At 43.2% G+C, this 25,029-nt stretch overlaps 1 protein-coding gene across 3 annotated transcripts in view; it reads right to left on the reverse strand.

Annotated features, from left to right (window-relative positions):
- The window catches only part of RGS20 (regulator of G protein signaling 20), a 45,292-nt gene extending 20,263 nt beyond the window's left edge, over positions 1 to 25,029 (reverse strand). The window contains exons 1-2 of one of the 3 annotated variants that reach the window (XM_054057311.1): positions 24,467 to 25,029; positions 7,119 to 7,421 (exon numbers count right to left, since the gene is read on the reverse strand). In XM_054057311.1, coding sequence (XP_053913286.1) covers positions 7,119 to 7,421; positions 24,467 to 24,589 — 426 coding nt within the window. In that variant the 5' untranslated portion in view covers positions 24,590 to 25,029. Of the gene's footprint in view, positions 1 to 6,385; positions 6,517 to 7,118; positions 7,422 to 24,466 lie in introns of those variants that run through there. The other 2 variants (XM_054057312.1, XM_054057313.1) reach the window with 2 other exon arrangements.

Genomic DNA, 25,029 nt, shown 5'->3' on the forward strand with positions numbered 1-25,029 from the left:
AGCTCTGGTGCTTTCCTTCCTTAAGTCAAGGTTATAGTGCTTATTCAAGGTAAGAAAGGAAGGTCCAGGAGGCATCCAAATGGATGGATTTATCAACCTAGTTTGTGACACATTTATCCCCTAATACACCCAGATTTCAAAAACCTCAGATGCTCCTTGGTCTCTTGTTCTTAATTCCCCATTACCTTACAGCAACCTAGTGTATTACAAGAAAGCTGTACCATAAAATTTGCTTCACTGAGGAAGAACAAGATAATCAAAAAAGGCTTTTATTTCTCTAGGTTACCTCCTTCAAACCAAAATAGACATTTCAGTGCTCTAAACTACCTATGCCTCCTTTATCTACTCAGATTTCCAGACCTCTCAGGAAGTGCTTTGAGAATGAACAAATTGTGTGAGAACCCTCTGTGCTGGATGCTCTCAGCACTTCTAAGAACTGGGATCTGCATTCTCTGTCCCCACCTTCTGCACAGATATGTGCCTTGTTTTAAAATGGCTTTGAGAAGAAAATAGAGGATTTAAAAATTGGAGACAGGCTGCTATCTTGTACGTATTTTTTAAAGAATCCAAAAGTACTTTTAGACTACTGATGGAATGAGGTGAGATACTTCTAACCAAAGGACTTTAACCTCTACCATCTCAAGCATCATTTAATCCCATCCTAGGTACAGTTTTAACCAATTGCTGGATAGAACATGAAATGTATCTCTATGTCCAGTTGTATCACTTTGCCAAAAGTAATGACAGCACTATCAAAGACACCTATGTCTGCTTAGTGAGGGTTTGGGTAGCCATAATGGAATAGAAAAAAATATGACTTTCTCGTTCATATGGATAGAGAAGGACTAATGGGTGCTTTCCTTCTGCTGGTTCACGTGTAAAATCAAGTCACTGTGGGGAATCAGATCCTTGAACGGGACAGTCTGTTTCCAGATGACATCAGGAGTTCTGTAGTGGGGTTCCTTGCAGTGGTGGGGTTGGCTGGACCATACAAGACTCTCTGAATCACGCTTTACTGCACAGTTCTTACATCCAGCTGGCCCATGTTCCTTGGGACCAGTCCAGCACACGCATTATCCATTCCTAGTGATTATCTTGAACTACATACAAAACATCTCTTAGCTACCTAAATTGTGTACAAAAAAAAGATGTCCTACGTGATTATTTCTGCATCTGCAGGAGATTTCTTCTGACTACTTACAAGTGACTGGCTACTTATAAGTCTCCTCTGACTACCTGCATGCTATGTAGAGTTGGATCAATTTTGCAGCCTTGGAGTCTCTGGAAGGGCCACATTCTCCACTCCAGATGTTAATCAGCACATTGAAGCATAAAGAGACTTGTCTATGCACAGTGGGTCCTGCGTGGAGGAATCCACAGAACTATCCAAACGTCACATGGAAAACACCAATTAGTCAAATACTTAAGAAAGGGGAGTAGGTGTTCAGATGATCAACTTGTCTCTGGTCGATATGTTCCAATTCTTTTCTCTCTGTCTCACTGTTTCAATTTAATTCACAGTCAATTTAATGTAGCATCTATGCAGATGCCTAGATGTGCAGTTTCTGGATCTCCCAGGGAGACAGAGGTCTTTCTCTATATAATGATAACAACACATTTAGTCCGTTATAAAAATGTCCCTAAAAAGCAATGAACCAAAAATAAGAAAAATAATGGCACATGTTCTTAATTCTTATCCACCTAGACGGCATCTATGATTCATATGAAAGTACACACTCCTACTACCGAATGCTGATAAGTAATTAAAAAAAAAAGTCCAGAGATTTAAGCAAGCATCTGAAAAGCTACTAGTGACAATAGTGGAAAAACTACTGCCTTAAAAGTAATGTTGAGGTACTGGAATAAGTAAGTCTGTCATACCTTTTCCACTCTCAGGTGTGCCTACCTAACATTCAGATGATGAGGCATTTCTGTATGTAACCTTATGAATGCAAAGGAGTGTGAAGGTCAAGAGTGAAAATTATTTCTCTGATTAAAAGCATCTCGGATGATATTTAGCTTAGGTGTAACATTTATAGTATTTGCTAATATCTCAGTAGAAAGGTGAGTTACCACGAAAGTAGCCTTCCCAAAGAAGGAATATTTAAAATCTAAGCCACAAATGTCAAATTTAAAACCAAACCAAAACTCAAAATTAAAAGAAAAAAAAAACCCAAACATGAGAATACATAGAAAGGAAGATCATAGACAAAGCTTTTAGACCTTTATCCTTGTTTTGTGCTAAAGCACAATGGCATTTCCTCAGCTCAAAGCGCAAAAATTCTGTTACTTAAACATAACAAGTACTCCTTGTCCACATTACAATTACGCAGGTGTGCGAGCATTAACTTGTGCTCGGGTCCAATTTGCATTGCCACAGCAGGAAGCTTTCACAGTAACCATGCAGCCTGTGAAGCCCTGTGCTACAATGCTAGCTGACAGCCAGTTGGAATGAGTGCACAATGTGGTTCATCATAGTCCAGTTATTTTTCAGTAAATACTTTAGGCTTGATCCAAACTCCATTTAGGCAATGAAAACCACCTGTTTTCAGCAAGCTTTAGGTGAGGTTAGGTAACTCTTGCAATTGCTGCTGTCCATTTGGATCCCCCCACCAGTGAGGTGGAAAAAAAAAGAGATTCTATCCTTATCTTCTACTGTCATAAGAGGCTTGTAACTGGGGTTAAGCTCCAACTAAATCTCTGAATCTATATTTTATTAATTCAGAAATACTTTAGGCTCCAACATACTCCCACTGAAGGCTGTGGCAGTTTATTGCCAACTGAAATATGAACAGGAAGCTTGATGCTCGTGCTTCTTCCTCTTCATTGACAAATTTGACACATGGGCTTAATGCATCAAGCTGTGTACTATTTTAGATAGAGAAGAATTATAATACATGTTAATGAACTCACCCACACATATGCACATGCTTTAGGCATAGTTATCGGATTGCCCACTTAGGGAATTAAGAGCAATGGCTCTTCGTAGTTTTTCTATTATTGGAGATCTGGCTTCTTGTGGTAACGTGACTGGAATAGTATGAATGCCAGACAGCAGTTAGCAGAGAGGAGACTGACAGCCCCACAGAATAAAGCAGCTTCTTATGTCACTGCTGCACCCTAGTCTGTCAAAGGCTTAAGTGGATAAAATTGCAATAGAAAGTAGTATCTTTCTATGAGTTTAAATAACAATCCTGGGATGCTTTTATCTAAAATGTCCAGAAATTGAGTGCCTTTACCTGCTCTATTTAATTTATTTTTCCAGAGGAGCAGGCAGCTCAGAGGAGCTGGGTTCATCTATTCAGATTAAAGCATTGCTTTACATTTCAAAAGGAATGGCTGAAAATGTATCACACCCACACAGTAACAGGTAATGGTGTCTTGATCATGTCACCTGTAACTGAGGTATTTTTCTACCAAGGGCTCAGATGTCTTCTGCTCCTTTTTCTTTGCTATTCAGTGCTCCACGTTTAGCTGCCAGATCAGCCTGCTGTCCAAAAAAACCCAAAAAACTTCCTGCACTGAAGTATTTTTCTGAGTAAACTCTTTCTTGTTAAGAAACATAGTTACTTGGGGTTTCAGTGAGATTTTTTTGGGGGGGGGGGGGTTCTTAGAGGGATGACCTGTATGTCCTCTAGTAGTATTGTAAAGTATTTCTTTACTTTGGATTTTATCACAGACTTCACAATGTTACTCTAACTTCACTGACAATATTTAAACTCTACCTAGCAGGTCACTGTCATTATTCTCCTGTATTACAGGAAAGACATGAGAGAATTTTTTACCAGTTGCATAGAAAAACCAATAAATGCAGCCTGTCATTCCAGTCCAGCCGTTTATGTGGGTGCTAATGAGACCGGAACACTATGAATGCAAGTACGGATAAAACTTCATCCCATGCTGCGTCGCTTTATAAACCAGGTCATTGCAAGCTGTAGTGTCAAGTCCTTCTCCCCTGCACAGCACTGTTGGCATGCCTTGCCTTGTCTTCTGTGGCAGCTGGAGCCAGCCTCAGTGCATGTATGTCAGTTCACGCTGGCTGATCAGCTGTCTCAGAAGCAAAATCAAACAATATAAACACCAGGCTTCTCCAATGTTGGGAATTCTACCACTGCTTCAGCCCTGCTTTGGTTGGCTTTATTGTCAGAGGAAGTATTTGCTTCTAGTTATTTTTACGCAGCTTGCTTTAAAAAAAAAAAAAAAAGAAGTAAAAAAAATTCATTCAGCCTAATATTTTACAAACCTCTTTACTATGCAAACAGTGAAATCGGCGCACGCAGCAGATTGCTCTGCTCACTCCCATCATCTCCTACCGAGTGCTTGGTTGCATCGTGCTTAATTATGAATGGTCTCCAAAAAGCCCATTTTACTGTACTATGAAGTGACTCATATCACACAGAAGCTCTGACAACTCGCACCGGGTACTGGAGTCACATGGTGCTGTATTAGTCGGTGACTCATTTCATATTGTACTCGGTGCTGAGATCTGACTCATATTGAACTGTGCGAGGAGCTGACTGACATTGTACTGGTCTGAAAGCTGGTTTAAATCGGAATGACTCACCCTGGAGTGCATTAAATAGTGATTCACATACCGTTTCCTATTGATTCCGATTGCTGCGATTCACTTCAGATTGTACTACACTGGCATCTGGCTGCTCTGGCAGGGCAGGCGCTGTGGTAGCTGCCCTCTGCCTCACAAGCTCGGCTACAGTGCCAAAGGGAGCAGTGTCAGCCAGGAGAGGAGTACTACCGAAGTCAATTTAAAGGCAAAGAAAGGTCAGAATTTGACTTAGCACATTGTCATTTCGGTCATGACACCCTCCGGACTACTTTGCTTCACCTGGCTATGACAGATTTTGAAACACGCCTATAAACAGAAAGTTAAGAGTCACGAACCTCTAGCTAAGAATAGTCTGTTGCTTCTGAATGCTAGAAGATCTCTGCAGTATTTCCAACACCTTCCTTGGGAAAACTTTTCTTAATGACGAAAAGATGGGATGAACGTTTACCAGTTGCGAAGAGCTGGTAGCCGCCTAGGCTTCAGATTCATCAACTTGTGACCTGGGCTCCAAGACACACGCAAACTTTACACTCTGCAAACTCCTTCCTGGTACTTTAAGCTGAGCCCTCAAGCATCACTACTCACTCTGAAAAGCCGTGCATGGTTCTTTTGAAGGGATAAAGGGGTGTGTTAGAGCTGAGACAATGCCTCCATCATTAACTATTTGGGACCCAGGCTAAAGATATCAAAATAAGGGGGTAGAGAGAATGTAAAAAAAAGGGAAATAAAGTAACTGTTGTCTCAAAGCATTTCATAAAACTCAGTGCTAGTTTTACATTCCGTTGGCCTGAACACGCCCTTAGTTTAGAAAGATGCTCCTAATGTTACACAATGATCCTAATTTTAACCTGACCACAAACAGGACTGTCTTAGCTGATAGTGATTTCGATGCTTTGTTTACTTGAGCTAGTGGTTACTGTTTTTTTTGGTCTTGTAGTAGTGGAGCAATGGCATAACCGGCAGCGCAGCAGGTAGCTCCATGGAGCACGAGAGCTGCTGCTGCTGTTCTGTTGGTGCAACGGGCACAGGAGGACAAGAGGACTCCTCACCATTACGTCACAGCGATGCACTGTATGAAAAGTTTTGATCTTAACATTTTCCAAAAGCAAAAATGAAATAATGCAACAGTCACATCAAGTAAATTACATTGGTATTAAATTACTGTCATTGTTACTGGCATGTACAAGGACAACCTTATTTCACTTTCTGCACTTGTCTCCGATTTTCATTACTTGCTTCTTCTTACCTACTGATAAGTAACTAATGACAGGGCTCAGGAACAGCTCTTTCTCTCACCCACGGATACGCGATGTGGCAGCCTGACACTGGAAGTCTCGGTGGAATCGCTTGTTGCTTCTTGTCTCTCTAACTTTGCCGGGGAGCCGAGGGCCCCGAGAACGGCCGTGCCGTGGGGCTCCCTTCGCGACGGGGCGGGGGGCGAGGGACGCCGCCTCACCCTCATCCTCGCTCGGGAAAAGATGGGAAGGGCGCACGGCGGGAGCCGAGACGGGACGATGATGCGCAGGGAGAGGGATGCGGAGCGGGGCGCGATGCCGGCGCGGGGAGCGGCGGCACTGAGCGAGAGGGAATCTCGGTGCTCCCGGCGCCGCGCTGGGGCTCGTGGGGAGGGACGGGGCGGTGCGGGCCCGGCCGGCGACTCCAGACCCTCCGGGGACGGGGGAGAAGCGCCTTTTGCTTTCCCTCCGGCTCCTCCCGGGGCGGTCGCCGGCAGCATCGCCCGGTCCCGCGGCTCCCCGGCTGCGGCGCGGGGCTCGCGGCTGCCCGGGACGCGGTGCCCGGGCGAGACCGAGCGGTACTTACGGTATCGGCGTCGCGGCCCCGCCGGCAGTCCTCGCCCGCTTCGCCTCCGGTGGAGGCGGCTCGGGCGCCCGGGGACGGCGGCTCGGCGGCCCCGCGCATGCGCCCGCGCTGGGCTCACGGTACCGGGTGGGATTCGCTGAGCTGGAGCTGAGGCAGCGAGCCCGGGCACCTGCCGTCTGCCAGAGGCGCAGGGCTCGTCGCCGCCGGGCTCTCTCGGTTTCGGTCTCCCGTTTCAGTGGGGCACGGTGCCGCCCGCTGGGCAGGGGCCGCGGGACTCGGCGCTCCTCCCGCTCCTCCGGGGCCCTCTCAGCCGCACCCCTACCGCCACGCTTCGGGTTCTGTCTCACCGATAAGGTCCCGCCGCCCTCTGGCAGCCCCAAAGGCCGCCTGTCGGGCCGCCCGTCGGGCCGGCTGCGGCTCGCTGGTGTCACCGGGCACGGGGTACAGCGACACGAGCTTCCCGTGGGAACGAGACCGATGCGGTGCGCGAACGTCCTGAGCGTCCCAGCCTCCAGGGCTGGGCTCTCGGTTACCGGGAGAGCTGCCGGGCAGCCCTGCCGTCGGGGCTGTTCTCCTCTCGCCAGCCAACGGGGCTCTCAGCCCACCCGGCGCCCCCGAGGCTCCCGCCCCGGCGGCGGCTGGGGGTAACGCGGGCGCAGAGCGGCTCCCCCGGTGCCGGGGGGAGGAGGGGAGGAAAGGAAGGGGCAGACGCGGCCCCCCGAGCGGTACTCACAGCGCCGGGCGGCTGCGCGGCTCCGTGGCTCGCCGGGCATCTCCGGCGCTCCGGGGGGAGGCGGCTGGGCGGCGGCTCAGCCCGGCGGCCCCGCAGCAGGGCGGCGAGCGGGCAGCGGGCGGGGGCCTCGCGGCCGGCCAGCAGCGCCGCTAAACCCGCGGGGCCGAAGCGGGGCCCCGGCGCGGCTGGACGGGGCGCCGAGACGAAGCGCGGGCAAGGCGGGCGGGCGGGGAGCTGCGGCCGCAGGAAGGGGCTGCGGAGCAGAGCTGACACCGGGGCGAGGGGCCCGGCCGGCCTCGGAGGCTGCGGCGTGCGGGGGAGGAGTGGGAGCGGGGGGACGGGGCGGGGAGAGAGAGAGGGGGAGAGAGAGAGACAGAAACACAAAATAAGCATTATCGGGGCGCAGGCGGCGCCCTGCAGAACCCAGCCCCGAAAGGCTCCCCCCCCCCACCGCGGTGCCAATTCTAGGTGTGGCAGACTAGAGCCCCCACGGGTCGGTCCCTGCGTGCTCGGGGCTTCCCCTCGCCCTCCTCCCCCCCTCCCCCCCAAAGGCACGCTCTGTGATTTTAACTTTTCTAAGCCGCCCCTTTAGGTGCGGAGCAGAGGAGGCTTCTCGTGTTGAGGCAGTACCCGTTGGGGTTCAGGACGCAGGGCCAGAGGAGCACGGGGATGAGGTTTGACCTAGACTCAAAGCGCTCCCCCAAGAACGCCCCGCAGCCGCGGGAGCGCAGCGCGGCCGCCGCGCGCGTAGCCCTGTCCAGGGTCCTGAAACCGCCCCGCCTCCCGCCCGTCCCTCTGCTCGGCCCGCTCCAGGCTGCGGGCGGCAGGGCAGCCTGATCTTCCTCTTGCTTTCCGAGCGTCGTTGTCCTGGAGAGAAGAAGCCACCCTACTGAAGTATAAGGCCAAAATAGAAACAGACAGAAATGACTGTCATTCGGGCTCTGCCTCCCTTTTCTCTAGCAATGATTTCTGCCTGTTTCTTCTTAGGGCTACATTTTTTTCGAGTCCCAGCCCTTCCCATAACATCTTCCCCATTTTTGGCCAATGACCATTCTCATTACATCCAAGAGACAGAGAAGAACTGGCCTGCACAGTATGTATTTTACCAGTTTTGAGAGGACTTTAGGCCTCCAAGCTGCTCTGCTGTTTCAGGAATCCTCTTGGATCATTGAGTCCAACCATTCCTATCTGCCACTAAACCATGTCCCTGAGCACCTCATCTAACCGTCTTTTAAATACCTCCAGGGATGGGGACTCAACCACCTCCCTGGGCAGCCTGTTCCAGTGCCCGATGACTCTTTCTGTGAAAAATTAGGAGGTTATGTACATATGTAATGACGTAGATGCACCTGCCCACAGAGCTAAGGTAGAGTTGTCTACAAACGCCAGGTGGCTTGTTTATCTAACACCATTCATGCTAGGGATGATGAGTACCATCTTTTATATAATGCTATGTGCTATCACTATAGAATCATAGAATAGTTAGGGTTGGAAGGGACCTTAAAGACAATCTAGTTCCAACCCCCCTGCCATGGGCAGAGATATCCCACTAAATCAGGATGCCCAAGGTCCCATCCAACCTGGCCTTGAACACCTCCAGCATCAATAATGTTGAAAAAAATAGCCAACTTTAATAAGGTATTAACTGATCATGACCTTTCTGATCCAGCCCTTCCCACAGTGATGGTGCCACCCTTGAAGGCCAAGGCTGCTGCTATTGCAATGGAAGAACATAGCTGTGGTGTGGTGCTGCTGATGCCAGGGGAAGGTGCTTGTTGAAGCTGAGACCTGCAGGGAAAGCTGCCATTCCTGCACATAAGGAGAGCTTGCTGTTGCTTAGCAGCACCGTGTTCCCCTAGGACTGTTTGGAGAGGTGAACTAGGGTGGAAGCTGGACTATGTTCCCAGGAGAACAGAAAAAATAGAAAGATTAATTCCAACCCCACACTCCCACTGGCAAGGGGCCCTTCTGCAAATCTCTGCCCTTTTAGTTGTGGCACAAAGCACATGACTGAGATGTTAAAAACACTTCTGTGCCAAATTAAAATTGTCAAGGCCCAGACAGGACCTATGGAGTTATTACAGACTTGAGAATTATGATTAGATGATACTGCCTCACTTCTTGCAGAGATAAAGGAAGAAAGTCTCAGTAAGTGTACCAAGGTGGTGCTTCAGGTGTCCTGAGACCAAGATCAAACCCCCTGTTAACACCACCGGGCTTTGAATCCAACTCCTAGTCACTCTGCCAGGCAGAGCAGTGAGTGGATGTGACTCCCCTAAACCCTCTTTAGACTATGTTCCCAGTTTGCTTACTGACTTCTAGCAGGAATGCTTGGACAAGTGCAGGTTTAAAATACTGTCATAGTGTAGCCCCTTTGGAAGGTATGGTCTTGCTTCATCCTTCACATTTCTCTCCGAAGGGTCATGATCAGCTAATACCTTATGAAAGATGGCATTTTTTTTTCAACATTATTAATGCATGGTGATAGTGCATAGCGTTGTATGAAAGATGGTACTCATCATCACTAGCATGAATGGTGTTAGATAAACCAGACACCTAGGCTGAGCATCTTCCAGTGCCTGGTGTGTGTCGACAACTCTACCTAGCTCTGTGGGAAGGTATATCTACATCATTACATATGTACATAACCACCTAATTCCTGAAACAGCTGAGTGGTGTGGAAAGCCTAAAGTCCTCTCAAAACTGGTAAAATAGGCATCATCTTCTCCTTTCTCCCTGAATAATAGATGCAGGCAGATGGCCAGCTGCACAAGACAGAACTGCATAAACAGGAACTTGGGCTTCATTGAAATGGAGTGTAAAGTTGAGGACTTTAAGAGCTGAGAGACACAGATTTAACACCTTCCTCTGCCTGAAAAGAATCTAAGCATGCATTTCTCACCCATGAAAGAAAATTCCTCAGTCATCAGAGTAGCTTGCTCTGCACATACATGTCTGTAGTTGTACTCTTAGTCCCCACTGCTGCCCTGCTTTGTACAGGTTAATTCAACTTTACAATGACAGAGAGAAAGCGAAAAGTGAGTATCTTGACAGTCTAGTTAGGTGTGGGAGTACTGGGCCTGGGTCTCATTTCTGTTCCAAAAACTATGGTATAGAAAATGGAGTGTTTATATGTGGACTCTGTATTTAATGAAATTGTCCTGTATACCTTTGTTTGCAATATACAAGGTAAATATTAAATCAGGACTCAATTTGAATATTAGCTGCTAGTATATAAGGCATTAGGAAAAAAAATCTCTTTACTAGACTTTCCAGAACATTTTGCACTATGTCTACATAAGTTATTGATAAACTTTTAGGAGGGAAGTCTATCCAGCATGCAGCAGTTTTCTTTCATTCTACATCACAACGATATGGCTGTATCTGAGAGTCCTTGCTATTTAATATTGTCCTTTTGTACGTTTCTTAGATTCCAGCCTCTCTCTTTCTGCAGACTTGTTCAGTTAATATATTTTCCTAATTTTGCCTGTGTAGAAAGGAAGAAACCTGTTGTTGTTGTTGTTATTTTATTACTGGAAACTTGTACTGGAAACTTTTTAAATTTGTTCTCACTGAAAACGTTAAGAACAGTGATAATAATCTGTATTTTAATAACATTGTTTTCCAGCACTCTTGCAGTCACGCTTCAACAGGTGACATAACGCAAATATTAGCTCTTTTGGGCCTGTTCTGCTTTAAGGTGTTAGGACCGATTGCTGTGCCTCATACTTGAACATCTGCTCCTTGTCCATGGAGAGGTCATAAACATTTGTGTGGTGCCTTGTGGTTACTTATCTATTTTAGTGTTTCCCACTCACTTCAGTTGTTAAATAGAGAGTTTCTAGATTGCTGAATGGAGCTGATTGACAGTGAATTAGGGAGCAATTCAAACAGAAAATGAGAAGCCATTTTTTACTCTTTTCATTGACATGAAAACACCCTTGTTACAAATAATTTTGAAGACTGAGAGGCTTTTCTGGGAGGAGATATTTTCATAAGTAAAATGACGTTCTAGGGACATTAGTTAAACTTTAATTTTCTTTATATATCAGCAATATTCTAGTATTTGCTTTATCTTATTCCTTAATAAAAACTTAACATGTAAAAAAAAATAAGTAATTAAAAGATGCATTTTAAGTAACAATAATTTGAAATTAACATAAAAACAGTGGTATTACAGGGAACAGCTCTGTTAAACTTATAAATACTTGTATTCTTTTAATATCAGTTTCTTACAGGTGTAAGTAAGCTTGTTCTTAATCGATTTATTAGTAATTGATTTCCAATAGAAGATGTGGGTTCAATGTTGATGAGAGGCAGAAAATAAAAGAGTCTTCAAACGTGTAAAACTAACAATATTGCTGCATGAATCCATAGAGCACTGATTAACTTGTCCCACATACAGGGATGCCTTTTAGTACTTGATTTTTCTTCACGATTAATAGCAATGAGTTAGTTCACTGGTAGAATGTATTTTGTGTGAACTCGAGTGTGAAAGTTCTGCTGGGAAGTTCCTCCCAATGCCATCTCATTTATACTGTCAAAATGTAACTGTTCAGCAGGAGGTATGTAGAGCGTAGGGTTTCTCTTAGCCTTTTGCTGAAGGATGAAGTTTCCTTAAGCTCTCACGCTAAACCCTGTGATTACATTATGTTAAGATTAATGCTTGAAAAGTTATCATAATGGTTAGACTTGGCTTAGGTCTCAGTGCAGCCATTGATGGCTCTGCTTAGGACTTTGATAATTATTTCAGCACTGTAAGGTTATTTTCTAGGGTGATGTACTTTCTTGAGGTTGGCTAATCCTGGATGTATGTTCTGCCAGAACTCTCAGCATCAGTATTTATATCAGTCAGTTGGTACTCTGAAGTCTTGAAAGTCTGGAAACAAGCCTCTGCTGTTTCCGTTCACAACCCTGTTTCTTTTCATATCACAACTTCGTTACTTCTAAGGAAGAGGAACCTTAAAGAGAAATAATCTTCACGATGGAATTAAATATTAGAAATAAGCAGATTTTTTTTTTTTTTTCCCAGCAATAGAATGGAATGCTGGGTTTTACAGCATCACAGTCAGCTCAGTAACAGCTCTGCTCCCTATTCTGGCCCCAGTCCAGCTGATGCATGCAGGCACAGTGGGCTTCATGAGCCCTTAGACAGAGAACTGGGGGACAACTCATGTGCTTAAAATCCTTGTTGACTCAGAGTTCTGGCAGATTGACAGACTAGCCAGGAAGCCGGTGGCTTGGGCAAAGACAGTCTAATTAGAAATCACACTATGACACAAAAATTGAAATCTTTGCTGAAGTACAAGTGTATTAAGAAACTATGTTGTTCATTTCATTTCCCATGTTGGGCAAATTGAAGCCTCGCTATACTCTGTCTGACCCTCTCACCTTATGTACATCAGTAAATAATTAGAAATGTAATGGCAACTACATTTTTTAAATCACAAAATTAATTTATGGCTCTAATTCTATCTATAAACCTTTGAATTATTTGGAACTATTAGAAAACCTTACAGGTTTGGGTTAATTACAAAAATAAGAATTTTCCCATCACAACAACGTTCTGTTAGTGTATGTTCCTAAGACAGCATAGAATCCATAGTCAAACCTCTACGTCTGGACAAGGTCTGGACAAAATGTTGACCAGAAAAAAGATTATCTTCTACAAGGAAAAATTTTGAGTTTCTGAATGATTAAAGCAAGCCACTTAAGAACTCATTACAAGCTTCCAGAAGGTGTCACTGTGCACCTACAATTTGAATGGGGAAACTGAACAGCTGAGAATTTGTGCCAAACCACTATTCCTCCTACTGCTTTTAGGGGTCCTTTTCTCTGCCTATAATGTAAATTAAATGAACGAAAATAGGAGACACAAATATTTTCGTCTTTTTGTGATTAGCAAAGGAAAGGAAAACATCTTCATAGTATCAAGAGGTACCACCCAAGAGGTACCTATCTAACTATGACCTGCAGAAAGGTTTTGGGTCACACATAATCATATTATTACACAGGACCCTCACTACACCAATGCTTGGTAAGTAATAAATATAGTTAAATTAATGAAGAATCCAAAACTCACATGACTGCAATTTTGAGGTATAGAAAGTAGTTTGTAGTTACATTCCAGAGCAGATTTGGAGATAGAGATTCATGCAGCAATATGGAACCAATGTTCCCTAACAGCTCAGATTTTCAGAGTAGTTCAAAGTTAGTCTGATAGCCCCATTACACAACATGGCTGCACAGTAACATTCCCATTTGACAAGATTCCTCAGGAAGCCACTGTGACTTCTGCCATTGAGTTTTCATCAGATTTTGACTTAAGATTGAAGGAATTATGCAGCCATGTTAAAAGGCTGGTAGAAAATATAACTCACTTATAAGATGTGGTGAAGAACACAAAAAGAGATCAGAGCTAGAATACACTAGAATTCCCTTGAAAAAGAACAAAAAATAAAGAGCAAGATAATGAAAGACTGCCAAAGAGTATGAGGTTGAAAAGAATAATATTAGAATTGATAATATTGTAGGCCAATAGTTGCTAGCATGAAGAACAAATTCTGTATTTGTATTATTGCAGACTAGCTTGAGGTGGTGACCAGCAGTATTTCTCCAGCATCTTAAAAAGACCTTTGAAAGTCAATGGGAGGAAGAGGAGCTGATCTGATAAGAATGATGGTGAGGCAGTGGTGCAAACGTAGTTCGGAAATGGGAAAACTTCAGGTGACATATACTGCAGTGTATTAAGTTATCAATGTTACTGAAAAAGTACTGATTTAGAGAGGTCAGGTTATCCCTCTTACATAGGTACTCCTGTGGAAGTGAGTGGAAAGTCCCGGGGCTTCCTTGCAGAATCTCTTACTAATCTTTCTTCCAGACGTACCTTATGCAATCTTACCCGTGTCAAAATGTACGCCTGGATTAGAGAGGCTGTGATTGCAGACAGCACAAAGTACCGGCTAAACGTCACACTTGCTTTAGGCTTAGGAGCAGCGTTACAGTTCCCATGTTTTCCTTGACACCCCAGATATCAAGTTACAGGTTATGGATATAGAAGAAGTAAAGAATAAAAAAAAAAAAAAAAAGAAGAAAAGAAAAAGCTCAGAGGTACTGAGTTTTTGAGGAGGGTGCTTGGCGTGTTCATGTGAAACCACATTTCTCCTGCCTGCTACTCAGAGGAACTGACACTCCTTTCTGCAGGCTGGACCTTTTCCTCTGGGCACTCTGGAGATGTCTGTCATGCTTCCCTGTGACTGGAAATACACTGCACTTTGCTGTGGATGCTCAAAGCATCCTGAGAGAAGGAGAACAGTAGTTCAGATGGGTAGAAATTTAGACAACCTTATTTTTATATCCCATCCTTATGCATCATTGTTCAAACCAACTCTTTAATAGACCACACCTGTGATGGTTTCCCTCCATTACACTACTGTTTTGAAAGACCATGCTCTCCTTCCAGACAGACAAAACATTCCTCCCAACCTCCTCTCTGCAGTTCATTTCAAACCTTCTGCCTGACCAAACATTAAAAAGACAAAGTGGGACTGAAAGTGTCCTGCCTGCAGTAGCCTATACTTTCTACTCTGATCTGTAACAGCTTTAAATTATTTCTCCTGATTGCTTGGAAAGGCTGGCAAGAAACTAGTAGAGTTTGGCTTTTCTTTCTCTTTAAAGTGTGTCTGCTTGCAAGCCAGTACGACACTTGTGAGAGCACAGTGTTTTTATGAGTCTGAAACGATTTTATAGTCTGAGCATACTACACTTGTTTAGGTAAATCATTCAAGCAGAAGTTATTCTTGTACTTAAATGAAGCACATGCATATCTGCGTAGGGTCTGGATGAACAGAATAAGCACAGTGCAGTGAGGAAGGCTAGTCTGCCATAAAAATATCAATCATCTTTCAGAATCAAAAATTTCAGTGAACATAAAGAAATGCTAGTTTGAAAAAACATCCTTGGCATTTAAGGCTGTGACTCACTTTATAGGTGTTCTGACTGGAGAGCTATCCATCTATTCCATGCCAAATCATCCAGAAGATCTGAATGTAAATCAAGAAACATCCTCTAATCCCCTTATTTACAACCCATTATATACAGATTTTATAGACATCCCGTTTATTGACATACAGAATTCTGAGTAATGTGAACCAGTAAATAGAGCAAGGATTGGCAAGTGAAAAAAAAAAAAACCAAGACAAAGGGATGTGGCTGATAGAAAAACAATAATCCACCTGCCTTGGAGTGAAGTTTAAACTTGCGGTGAAACATATAGTTACTTATGCTGTAGACAAACAAGGTGCATTTATTCCTTGTGTGGCCTCTGGGAGAAGAGTTATGGTCTCTTCTTTGCATTTCCTGGCTTGGCGGGGCTTTAACTTGGACCTGCTCTCAGGAGGATTTGCCTAGCTGTCACCTAGCAACCTAGAGCTGGACTTTGAACTTAAGGTATTTGTGGTAGGATACGCTGATCTCCTTTTGCATCTTTTGACTGGATTATAAAGAGGTGCAAATGAACAGGAGTAAGAAGCTGTCCTGTTATTGCACAGAAGGGGATAGCAAAATGTAGGACTGAGTAAGCTCTAAATGTCTTAAAAGAAACATTTATTTTCCCAAAGTCTTTGAATTTTTTTTTGTGGAAAGAAATTGTTGTGAAAAAGCATGTATGTGATTCATAGCTTTTGTGTCTTTGCATCACTCATGGAAAACGCATATCAGGCAGCATGCATTATATACAAACAGGCAAGAAGTAAATTACTTTTCATGCTCTCAACATATATAACAAGAAGTAATGGATTTAAACAGCAGGCAGGGATATTTAGGTCAAATACGGGTCTTTAATGGTAGGATGGTGAAGCATTGAAGGCTGCCCAGACGGTTTTTGAGGTGCCTTGTTTATCTACAATATAAGTAACCATATGTTTCATTACCAGCATCAAAACTTCACCCTGAAACAGGCAGAATATTATTTTTCCATTAGCCATATCCCTTTGTCCTGTTTTTTCACTTGGCAATTCTCACTCTATTTACTGGTTCACATTACCCAGAATTCTGTATGTCAGTAAACTTCACTGTGTTAGTGAAGTTTTAAAGAACAGGCAAGGTAAAACCATGCCAGGAAGGGCTTGAGGATGGTTCATCCTAGCAGCAAAGGTCAGATGACATTTTCAATCTCCCACCCAGAACTGCCTTGGATGATACTGCATCTCACATCATTCTTCTGGTCACTGGAAGGATTTGCCAATTAGAACGACCGACTGATACCTGCAACCCAGGCATGACTTATTCTAGTACGAAGGGATTCCTCCGGCATTCAGAAATCCCTGAGAAATCTGAGCTGGAAAAAACCCCACACCATAATTCCTCTTTCAATTGGATGTGAGGTATATTGGAAATAAAGCAGGGTGTGATGGGAACACTGTGCTCAGATGATCTCTACCACATGATGGCCTCTAGGAGAAACCATCAGAGGAACACCAACTGGTTTTTATATCTTATCAGTAAGGGGCTGTTGAGGCACCGAAGTACTTCATTTTAGTTTGGTATTTTACAGGAAATCATTCACTGTCATTGGTCTGGGTGTGAGAGACATCATGGAGTAAAGGTCAATTCATCTGGATACACAGATGCCCAAACTAGACACCTTTTTTAAGAAGGCCTCCGTGGCCTTCCAGAGAAATGTTGCTTTTCCCCAGTATCCTCTATGTAAACTGTTGATTCTTGCTGGTGGAAGGACACCTTAAATTAATATATTTGTAGATCTGAAGTTACCTATATATCAAATTAATTGATTTAGATTTAGGCTGAGTGGATCATTTATTAAATAGCATGGCATTTTGTTCCACTTAAATAAGGTCATCTTATATTAATTAAAACAGTCTTTGTAATTCAGGCCAGTCTAGGACTGTTTTTGCTGAAAAAATTCTCGAACTACTGCAAAAACAGTTTTGTATTCATAAAATTCTTTCTGACAGTAATATCCTAATCAGCCTAGGATTCTGCATTTTTCCATTTCAAAGGTGCGCAGCTAAAAAGGAAATTTTAGGGCTATTTCAAAGGTAAAATATGTAAATCACTAAATTGGAGAAAGATATGATTGCAAGTTAGTACAAATTATCTCTGAGGACTAAAAAATTTGCACACCATTAATATACAATCAATCTACCCATTAACATGTAGTACATTATTATTTTAACAGTTTTTACAAAAGAATGCCCTCTGCTGTCTGCGCAGCTATTATTGGATCATAGACAACTCTGAGCAATACATCTAGCTATTCTGAGAACAGTGTTTCTGTGTGCAAAAGAGAAATCTTTTATGAATTAAAAAATATTATTATGCCATATAATTACAGAAAAAGAAAGACACTTTGAAGAGCTCTTTGTTTCACAGAATAGTTGAGGTTGTAAGGGGCCTCTGCAGATCTAGTCTAACCTCCTGCTCTCAGGCTTCCTACCACGTCAAGACGGGTTTGAACACTTCTGAGGATGGAGATTTTACAGCCTCTTTGGGCAACCTGTCTCACTGCTCAACCACTTCCACAGTAAAAAAACTTTTTCTGCCTGATAGAATAATTCCTGCGTAAGCTACTTTCTTCTGTTCGTGTATTATGTTAAAGACTAGAACATATTATTACATTTAACGGTTTGAGCTGCCCAGGCAGACTGGTACACTAAGGACATTCAGAGGAGATAGGGGGAATACACTACACCAAACCAACCATGAAAGTTCTCTGTAAGGCTGCAAGTGATGAAAATGAGTCCTATCCACTGATATTAGCTAAGACAGTGGCTTACTGCATATTTTCAGCGCAAGGCCTGCTTAAGGGTGCCCCATTCACAACACATTGCGCTCCTCCATGGCTCCCAGCAGGACCCAAGCTGCTAAACTAAGCACCAGTGGCTGCACCCTCATCCTGCATGAGCAGAGCTGGCATCTAAATGTGCCACTTGAAAAATGCCAACACACTGCATGGAGAGCTGCTTCACAAGGGAAGAGGAAACTCCCAATTACAGGAAACAGCATTTAGGTCACATCTTTCAAAGTTATGGGACTGATTTGGCACTGTAGGTTCATCATCCTTCATTTGGGAGACAGATACCCAGATACCACCCAGCCCCACATGTCTGAATGCTGCTGTCAGCATATCCGTTGGAAATACAAGAGATACGGGCTCAGATCCTTCTTTCTCTCTGAATTTGCGTGGGTTGATCTCTCAGGCTGGTGGCCTGGCTGCCGGAGGCAGTTTGTCAGCCTCAGCTTTCACAAGTGCCCTCCCTGGCCTGGACCCTGCTAACCAGATAGAGGAGAAGGACGATGACTTTCCAACCTCGCTGCAAGAGACCTCCCTGTGGATTTCAGTCTGGGCTTCACTGAATACCTGCTAGAAAGGACAATGGAAGTATTTCTCAGTGAATCTCAGACCTGTGCTTGATAAGTGCCTTAAAAACATAAAAGCATTACTTCCTCCTCTATACAAAGAATATTAATTATACACAAAAGAATGATTTCAACACAAGAGGAGGAAGGGGCACTTGCTGTATTTCTCACAGACACATTGCAGTAAGTAGTTAGGTTATGCATGTGACGTGTGTGGTTTCAAGTCACCGGAGGGAAAAGTTTTGAATCGGGACTTCCCATAACTTGGGCAATAGCAATAAGTGCTGGGCTATCAAATGAGAAAGGCCTCTTCTGTCCTGCACCAGGACAGGGAGGTGTAATTTCAGGAGTGCATCTGAGTCCATGATTCAGAAATGAAAGGAGAGGCCTATCCCTAATGTCATTTGGTGCTTCTGCTGATGGCCACCTCTCCAGAATGGTGGCATTTTGAGTCCTAACCCTACGTACTCAGTTCTGCCCATATGTATGCAGACACCCAGTCCCCAGCTCACATACGAGGGCTCTAGTGGACACCAGAGCACCTAAACGCAGCACACAGTAATGCTGGTCACTGCATGACCACAGTGTTTTGTAGGTTGTGTGGGTTTTAGCTACGAGAACAATTAATAAATAGCTATTAATATTCATTTTAAATAATCCCACACTTTTTCCATTCAACTTCTCAGTTTGTTTTACTTCCCTCACTCCATACAGAAACTGTAGGAGCTTTACCTGACCAACAGATTCGGACTCTGGTGAATGTAAATCCTCAAGAATAAAACTTCTTTGTGGATTAACCCCGAGATACTGCATCTGGTGCATCAGGACTGCTTTGTGACTTCTGAAAGCAGCAATTCATGAAACAGGTTTTTCCTTGGAGCAATTACCTTGTAAACATGAGAAACCACTTCCAGTTTTTAGCTGAACCCTCTTGCAGGTCTGGGTTGCTGTCAGGCCTTAATCTTCCTAATAGGTACGCTAATGAGATGCACAGCAATATTTTGCTGGATCCTGCAGGTCTCAAAAAGGATTGATACAGTCTACAAAAAACCCTGCAGGAGCAGCTCCTTCTTAACTAATAAAAACACCTCAGGGACAAGATAAACCCTTGTTATAAAGGATACATGTAAGAAAATAAAATTAGCCAGCACAGAAGACCACAGAATGATAATGTTCTCTAACTTGTCCTTGAAATAGTTTTGCTTATCTTTAAAATCAACTGCATATGATTTTACCTCATTATATTAATCTGTAAAATAAATCTATAATTAACTTAATTTATTCAGCAAAATATCCACTCTTTTCTCTACCTAAAAATTATACTGTATTACCAAAGAAGTCATCAATAAGACTAGATGCTCATAATTTGATGGTCCTAAATTCCCTGTCAGACTCCCATTCCTCTCTCAGACTGTTAGCTGCCAAGTGATTCAATCCTCAGCTATGCAGTTGGCACCCCTTGTCCATCTCAAATATAAGAATTAGATAGAAATGTGACTATTAAACTAGTTTAATCCTGCTCAAAAGAACAGAAAGGATGTGTACGTGGTGTAGGTTTTTAAAAGCTTGTTCCTAACACCCAATGACACAATCACAAGCTTCGAGACACACAAATGCTATTGTGACTAACTGTGAAAAACACACTTCACCAAATAAACGCTCCTGACATGAGTGTGTACTAGGGAGAGATAATATTAACTGAAGAGGGTAAGTATACTAATATCAGGTCTTTTCCTACTCTTATAAAAGACAAAGACAATACCTGACTTCAGAGGGACTGTTAACAGTAATTAATGACCGACAGCATTCATCACTAGAAGACACTACAGTACTTGGCAAACCAATGCAATCTTTCAGCTGGCATGTTGTCCTTTGCAAATAACATCATCTACATTTTTGACCTTTCTGGAGTTGTTTGTGAATGGTTCCTTATTTTTTAAAGCAAATCCTGATTCATAGCTGTTGCTGAATAATTTAGATGAGCTATGCATGGTCACGAGTGACTTCCACATTACATGCAGTTCATGGAATAATGTTTGACACCTTCAAATACAAAGGATTTCTTCAGAGCTGAGATCAGCTAGATGAAGGGAAAAAAAAAAGGATGCTACACTTCCTCTGAGCTGCTCCTCCAGACGGCGTGCTTGTGGCCATTTCCGTTTCCACCCAATATCCCCTGCAGAATTCAAACAACTAGGAATTGGCAAAAAGAAAGGTAACACTGGTATAACTGGGGTCTCATTAGGCTCCAGCCTAGAGGCTGATGTTAAAGGAAGCTTAACAGCCGCTCTCTGCCTTTCCTTGGCGCACACCTCATCACTTTACACTATACTGTTGTTCATCTCCCTTCTCCAAGCCTCAGAGAACAGAACCCCCTTACAGCTAAGGCAAACCTCAACAGGAGCTGTAAAGGATTCAGCTTACCAGGGAACAGCAGGAAGAGGGCTGCTCCCTTAGGGGAGGTAAACTGGAAGCCAACGGGATCCTACAGCCTACTGTACAGTACTTGAGCAAGGCAAACGGGACAGACACAGTGATGGCCCAAACAAGGTCCAGATCATAAGACACTATGACAGCAAGGTGAAAGACATGCCCCTCAGATCAGGTAGCACAATCACCAGACAAGCCCACACTGATAAGGGGAGTCAAGATCGAGCCAGGAAGTCAGCCCAGAGTAGGGGTAAGGGTCTCAGCCAGGTGGCTCCATCACCAGATGGAGCATGGCTATCCCTCAGCTGGAGAGCAGCACTCCTTCAGCACAGCTCAGGCAGGCAGGAAGCAGGCTGCCAGGGCTGAGCTTAGGTAGACCTGAGTTCATTGGTGATTGTGGAGGCCCCAGGTGAGGCTAGTCAGGGTCATTAACACTTATTAGTGCCCTAAGAGCCCTGACAGTGCTGTTCTATCTGTGCTTGCCCAGTTATCTATTGTCTGTAGGTCTATCATTCATGTAAAGCCAACCAAATCTGGAGCCTGCATGCTTACAGTTCATAATTATGTTACAGAAGAGAAGTAACTCCTATCCAGATGTAAACTGAATGTGAATTAAAATGTGGCATCTTTGTGGAGAACTTTTTCATGCTTTTCTGAGGAAATTATGACAATAAGCTCTATGTAACAGGATTTTGGACAAAATTTGTCATTAGGAAAATATTGTGGTCTATTTGCAACCTCCCACTATCTCCCCGTGCAGTGTAATGTTTCTGTCATATTTATTTTGTTAACTGATAAAAAAGTACGTTTGGGAGCATACAAGAATGGGTCTGCATTAGCTCTGGGTCCTTTCATCTTTGTGTTGACACTTGTAAAAAGTTTATTCACTTTTGCTTTTTAAAACATTTATAAATCAATACACAAACATGTCAGATAGAAAGGCTTTTAAAGCAATGCAAATGGAGATCAGAAATAAACAACTCACTAAGTTAATTTAAATATGAAAAGAATTTAAAAGGCCATTAAATTCTGCCTACCACTTTTCAAAAACACTTCTTTTGTAATTCAGTTTCTCATTGTAAGCATGTTCAAGAATAAATAAACTTAATTCAAGTGTTCTGTTTAAAGATTTGGGTTTGTGAATTTTTTGTGTGTTTTTTTTTTAATTTTTTTTTATTTCAATATCAATTCATTTAATATTTCAACTTTGGGGCATTGAATTAGATGGCAACTTGCTCTCAGAAGCAGCCACTGCTCACATTCAGAAGAATCAAATTAAAAACTTAACCTTAGGTGGAAGAGAACATGGGAATTAACAAGGACTGGGGAATGATTCTGGTCAAAGTCCCTGACAGTCAAACAAATTTATAGGTCTAAGGACATAGCTTATCTATAGTCACCACTGTCACATACAGAAACTTTGTACCAGAAAGGATTTGAACTTTCTGCAGGCTTCAATGTCACCAGGACAAAAAAAAAAAAAAAAAGTTTTAATGTGATCTTGTCTGTTCTGGTAGCGTAAGTGACAAATTAGTCTCAAACCTTACAAACTCCAAGTTTATTTCGTAAGTCCTGGGAAATCATGTAAATCATCCGTGTCTCAGTTTCCTATCAGTAAATAAAAGAAATTTATTCCTTTCATATGTGAAGTAAAGCTTTCATTTTAACTCCCCATCCTTAGAGCTGTATGCATTTCTAGATGGGTAAATTTTCTAACATCCTATCACTCATTAACTCTCAGTATCATTGCTTGTGTTACATATGTGAAAGGATCACTTGCTGATATGTTTTATGAAGTTCCCAGAGTGTGTAGGCTCATACAAGAGCTTCCACATGTCAGCAATTTCACCTCAGCTGAGCTCATCAAGTGGTTACAGAGCATCTCCTGGGCTGTTCCTGCAGGCTGTCACTGCTACCACAGATGAGAGTCACACTGGTAGAGCTGCAGCATTTAGAAACATAAGCATAGAACAGAGTAAATGGGACAGATAGGCAGTGGGGAAAGGGAATCTGATAGCACTGGTGTTTAAGGAACTGTGGACAGTAAGTGGCCCTGAACCTTGCAGTGTCATTTAGGTCCCTCTTCAGACAGATCCTTTCACAGAGTAGGGAAATAATATGTTTTCCTCTGTGAGGTCTCTGACTCAGTCCTGTGCACCACGTTCTCTCAGAGACTTGGCAACAAACTCATTTCAGGTGAGAGCTATAAAAGCGATCACCAAGCTTCAAGGAACAATTCACCTGGGATGAATAATAGGATGGTTAAATGAGAAATGACTGTGAAGAACCCAGTACATGGGTTTCAGAAGGTATGAGTACCAAGGGTTAAATTCAGGAGTCATTGTGCCTGTGACAAAATCCCCTGTTTAAGAGGACCGAGAAGTCCCTAGGCTAGAGTGCTAAATGGACAGATGATGAGACAAAATAACATGAAATTCTGAAAGGAGTGTACTTAATTCATTATCAGAAACAGTCTCTTGATAGTGGCAAAACAAGCTGAGTATTTCTTCTCAGCTAAAATAATTTAGGATTTCTGATGAGTGTATTTCTGTAATTCACGTTAAATGGCCCCCCAGAAATGGACATGCATTGGCTAAGGAGGTGGGATGTAGAAGCAAACTCTTGCTTTAACTTGAATGTGTGTAGGGCAGATGTAGAATGGGGAATGGTTTCTCCTCCTGTCTTGCATTTCAGCAGCTGTGTCAACAGCCTTGAACGGCTGCCCTAGTCCTCCTCCACTCTGGTGCTAAGTCAGTCTGAAAAAACCCACAAACTTTGTGATTCCAAGGGTGTGTGACTTTGGTATCACATTCTCTTCCCTATCGTGCACCAGGGTGCACCACTTCTGCACCAAAGTTTTAAGAAGATATGGTTTCTTACTTCTGTCTCTCTTGCTCTGTTAAGCTGCATGGGAGCATGCCACTCACCAAAAATAATGTTGGTTCAATCCTAGGGCAGCTTTCAAGTATTTGACAAAATTTAGAAGACACATGACTGTTGTTTTTAATTAAGGAAAATGGTTCAGCTGTACAGGTTCACTAAAGACGATTTACTTTAGCATCCTAATAGATTTTAGTATTACGCTGTGTTTGATTTCTTTGGGAAATCTTCTTTTGTTAAACACCAATAAAAATAATCTGAGGTAATATCAGTAAGAAATGCAGACTGATTCAGTGTCTAAACACCATGAAGCAACATATTTTCCCTCAACCTTTTAACCACAGATTAACTCCACAAAGTATGAATCAGTTTTTATGAGTTAGATGGATGTGTTTAATATGCTGTTTGAAAGCACACACTTAACAGGAAGGCGGATAACCGCCTCCTTTACCACTGTGGTTGCAACATGTAGAGGAACAGAGAGAGGGCAGAGAGGATGAGGCTCAAGAATAAAGAAAAACTACATGAATACTGATGTCTTAGTGGCAAATAGTCTATGGTTGTTATACATGACATTAACGCTTTCTTTCTGCTTTTTTCCAGGTACACCATTTCCTCCCTCCTTCAGGATGTTTTGATAACCCTGAATTTTATCTTACCTTGAAAATCCACTTTGCTGCTTTAATATCCTCTTCACCTTCATTTTGGAGGGTCTCTTTCGCTTGACAGTTGTCTGCATGGTAGCTGTGGGTCCTGAAGTAGATCAAAACTTGCCTCCACATTGAGAAATAAAAAGGTTGTTCCCGAATCCAATTTTAAAATTACGTTTCTTGGAAAAGCACCACTTTTATTTAACGATGAAACAAAACCAAATCCCAGAGATTGGGCTGAATGACAACAACATAGAGATGGCTCGTCCTTACACCGATGGGCAAATGCCAGGGCTTCTTGCAGCTTGCCAGTTCTTCCTGCAGCCTCCACAGTTCTGGAGACAAACAGGATTATCTGCCCTCAGATATCTGCGGTGCCTCATCCCCTCAGCACCGTGCCAGCTTAGAGATTAGATTTACGACTTTGTAGGTTTTAGTAAGTTGAAAAGGAGGAAGAGAGGCACATAGTGGTTGAATACGTCAGAGAAACAGGCTGTAACAATCATGAAACACATTTTATCACCTCAGAGTGAACGCATTTCATTTACAGCTTGAAGGAGGAAGCAACTCAC

Source organism: Cuculus canorus, chromosome 2 (assembly GCF_017976375.1).
Source record: "Cuculus canorus isolate bCucCan1 chromosome 2, bCucCan1.pri, whole genome shotgun sequence".
Classification (NCBI taxonomy): Eukaryota; Metazoa; Chordata; class Aves; order Cuculiformes; family Cuculidae; genus Cuculus; species Cuculus canorus.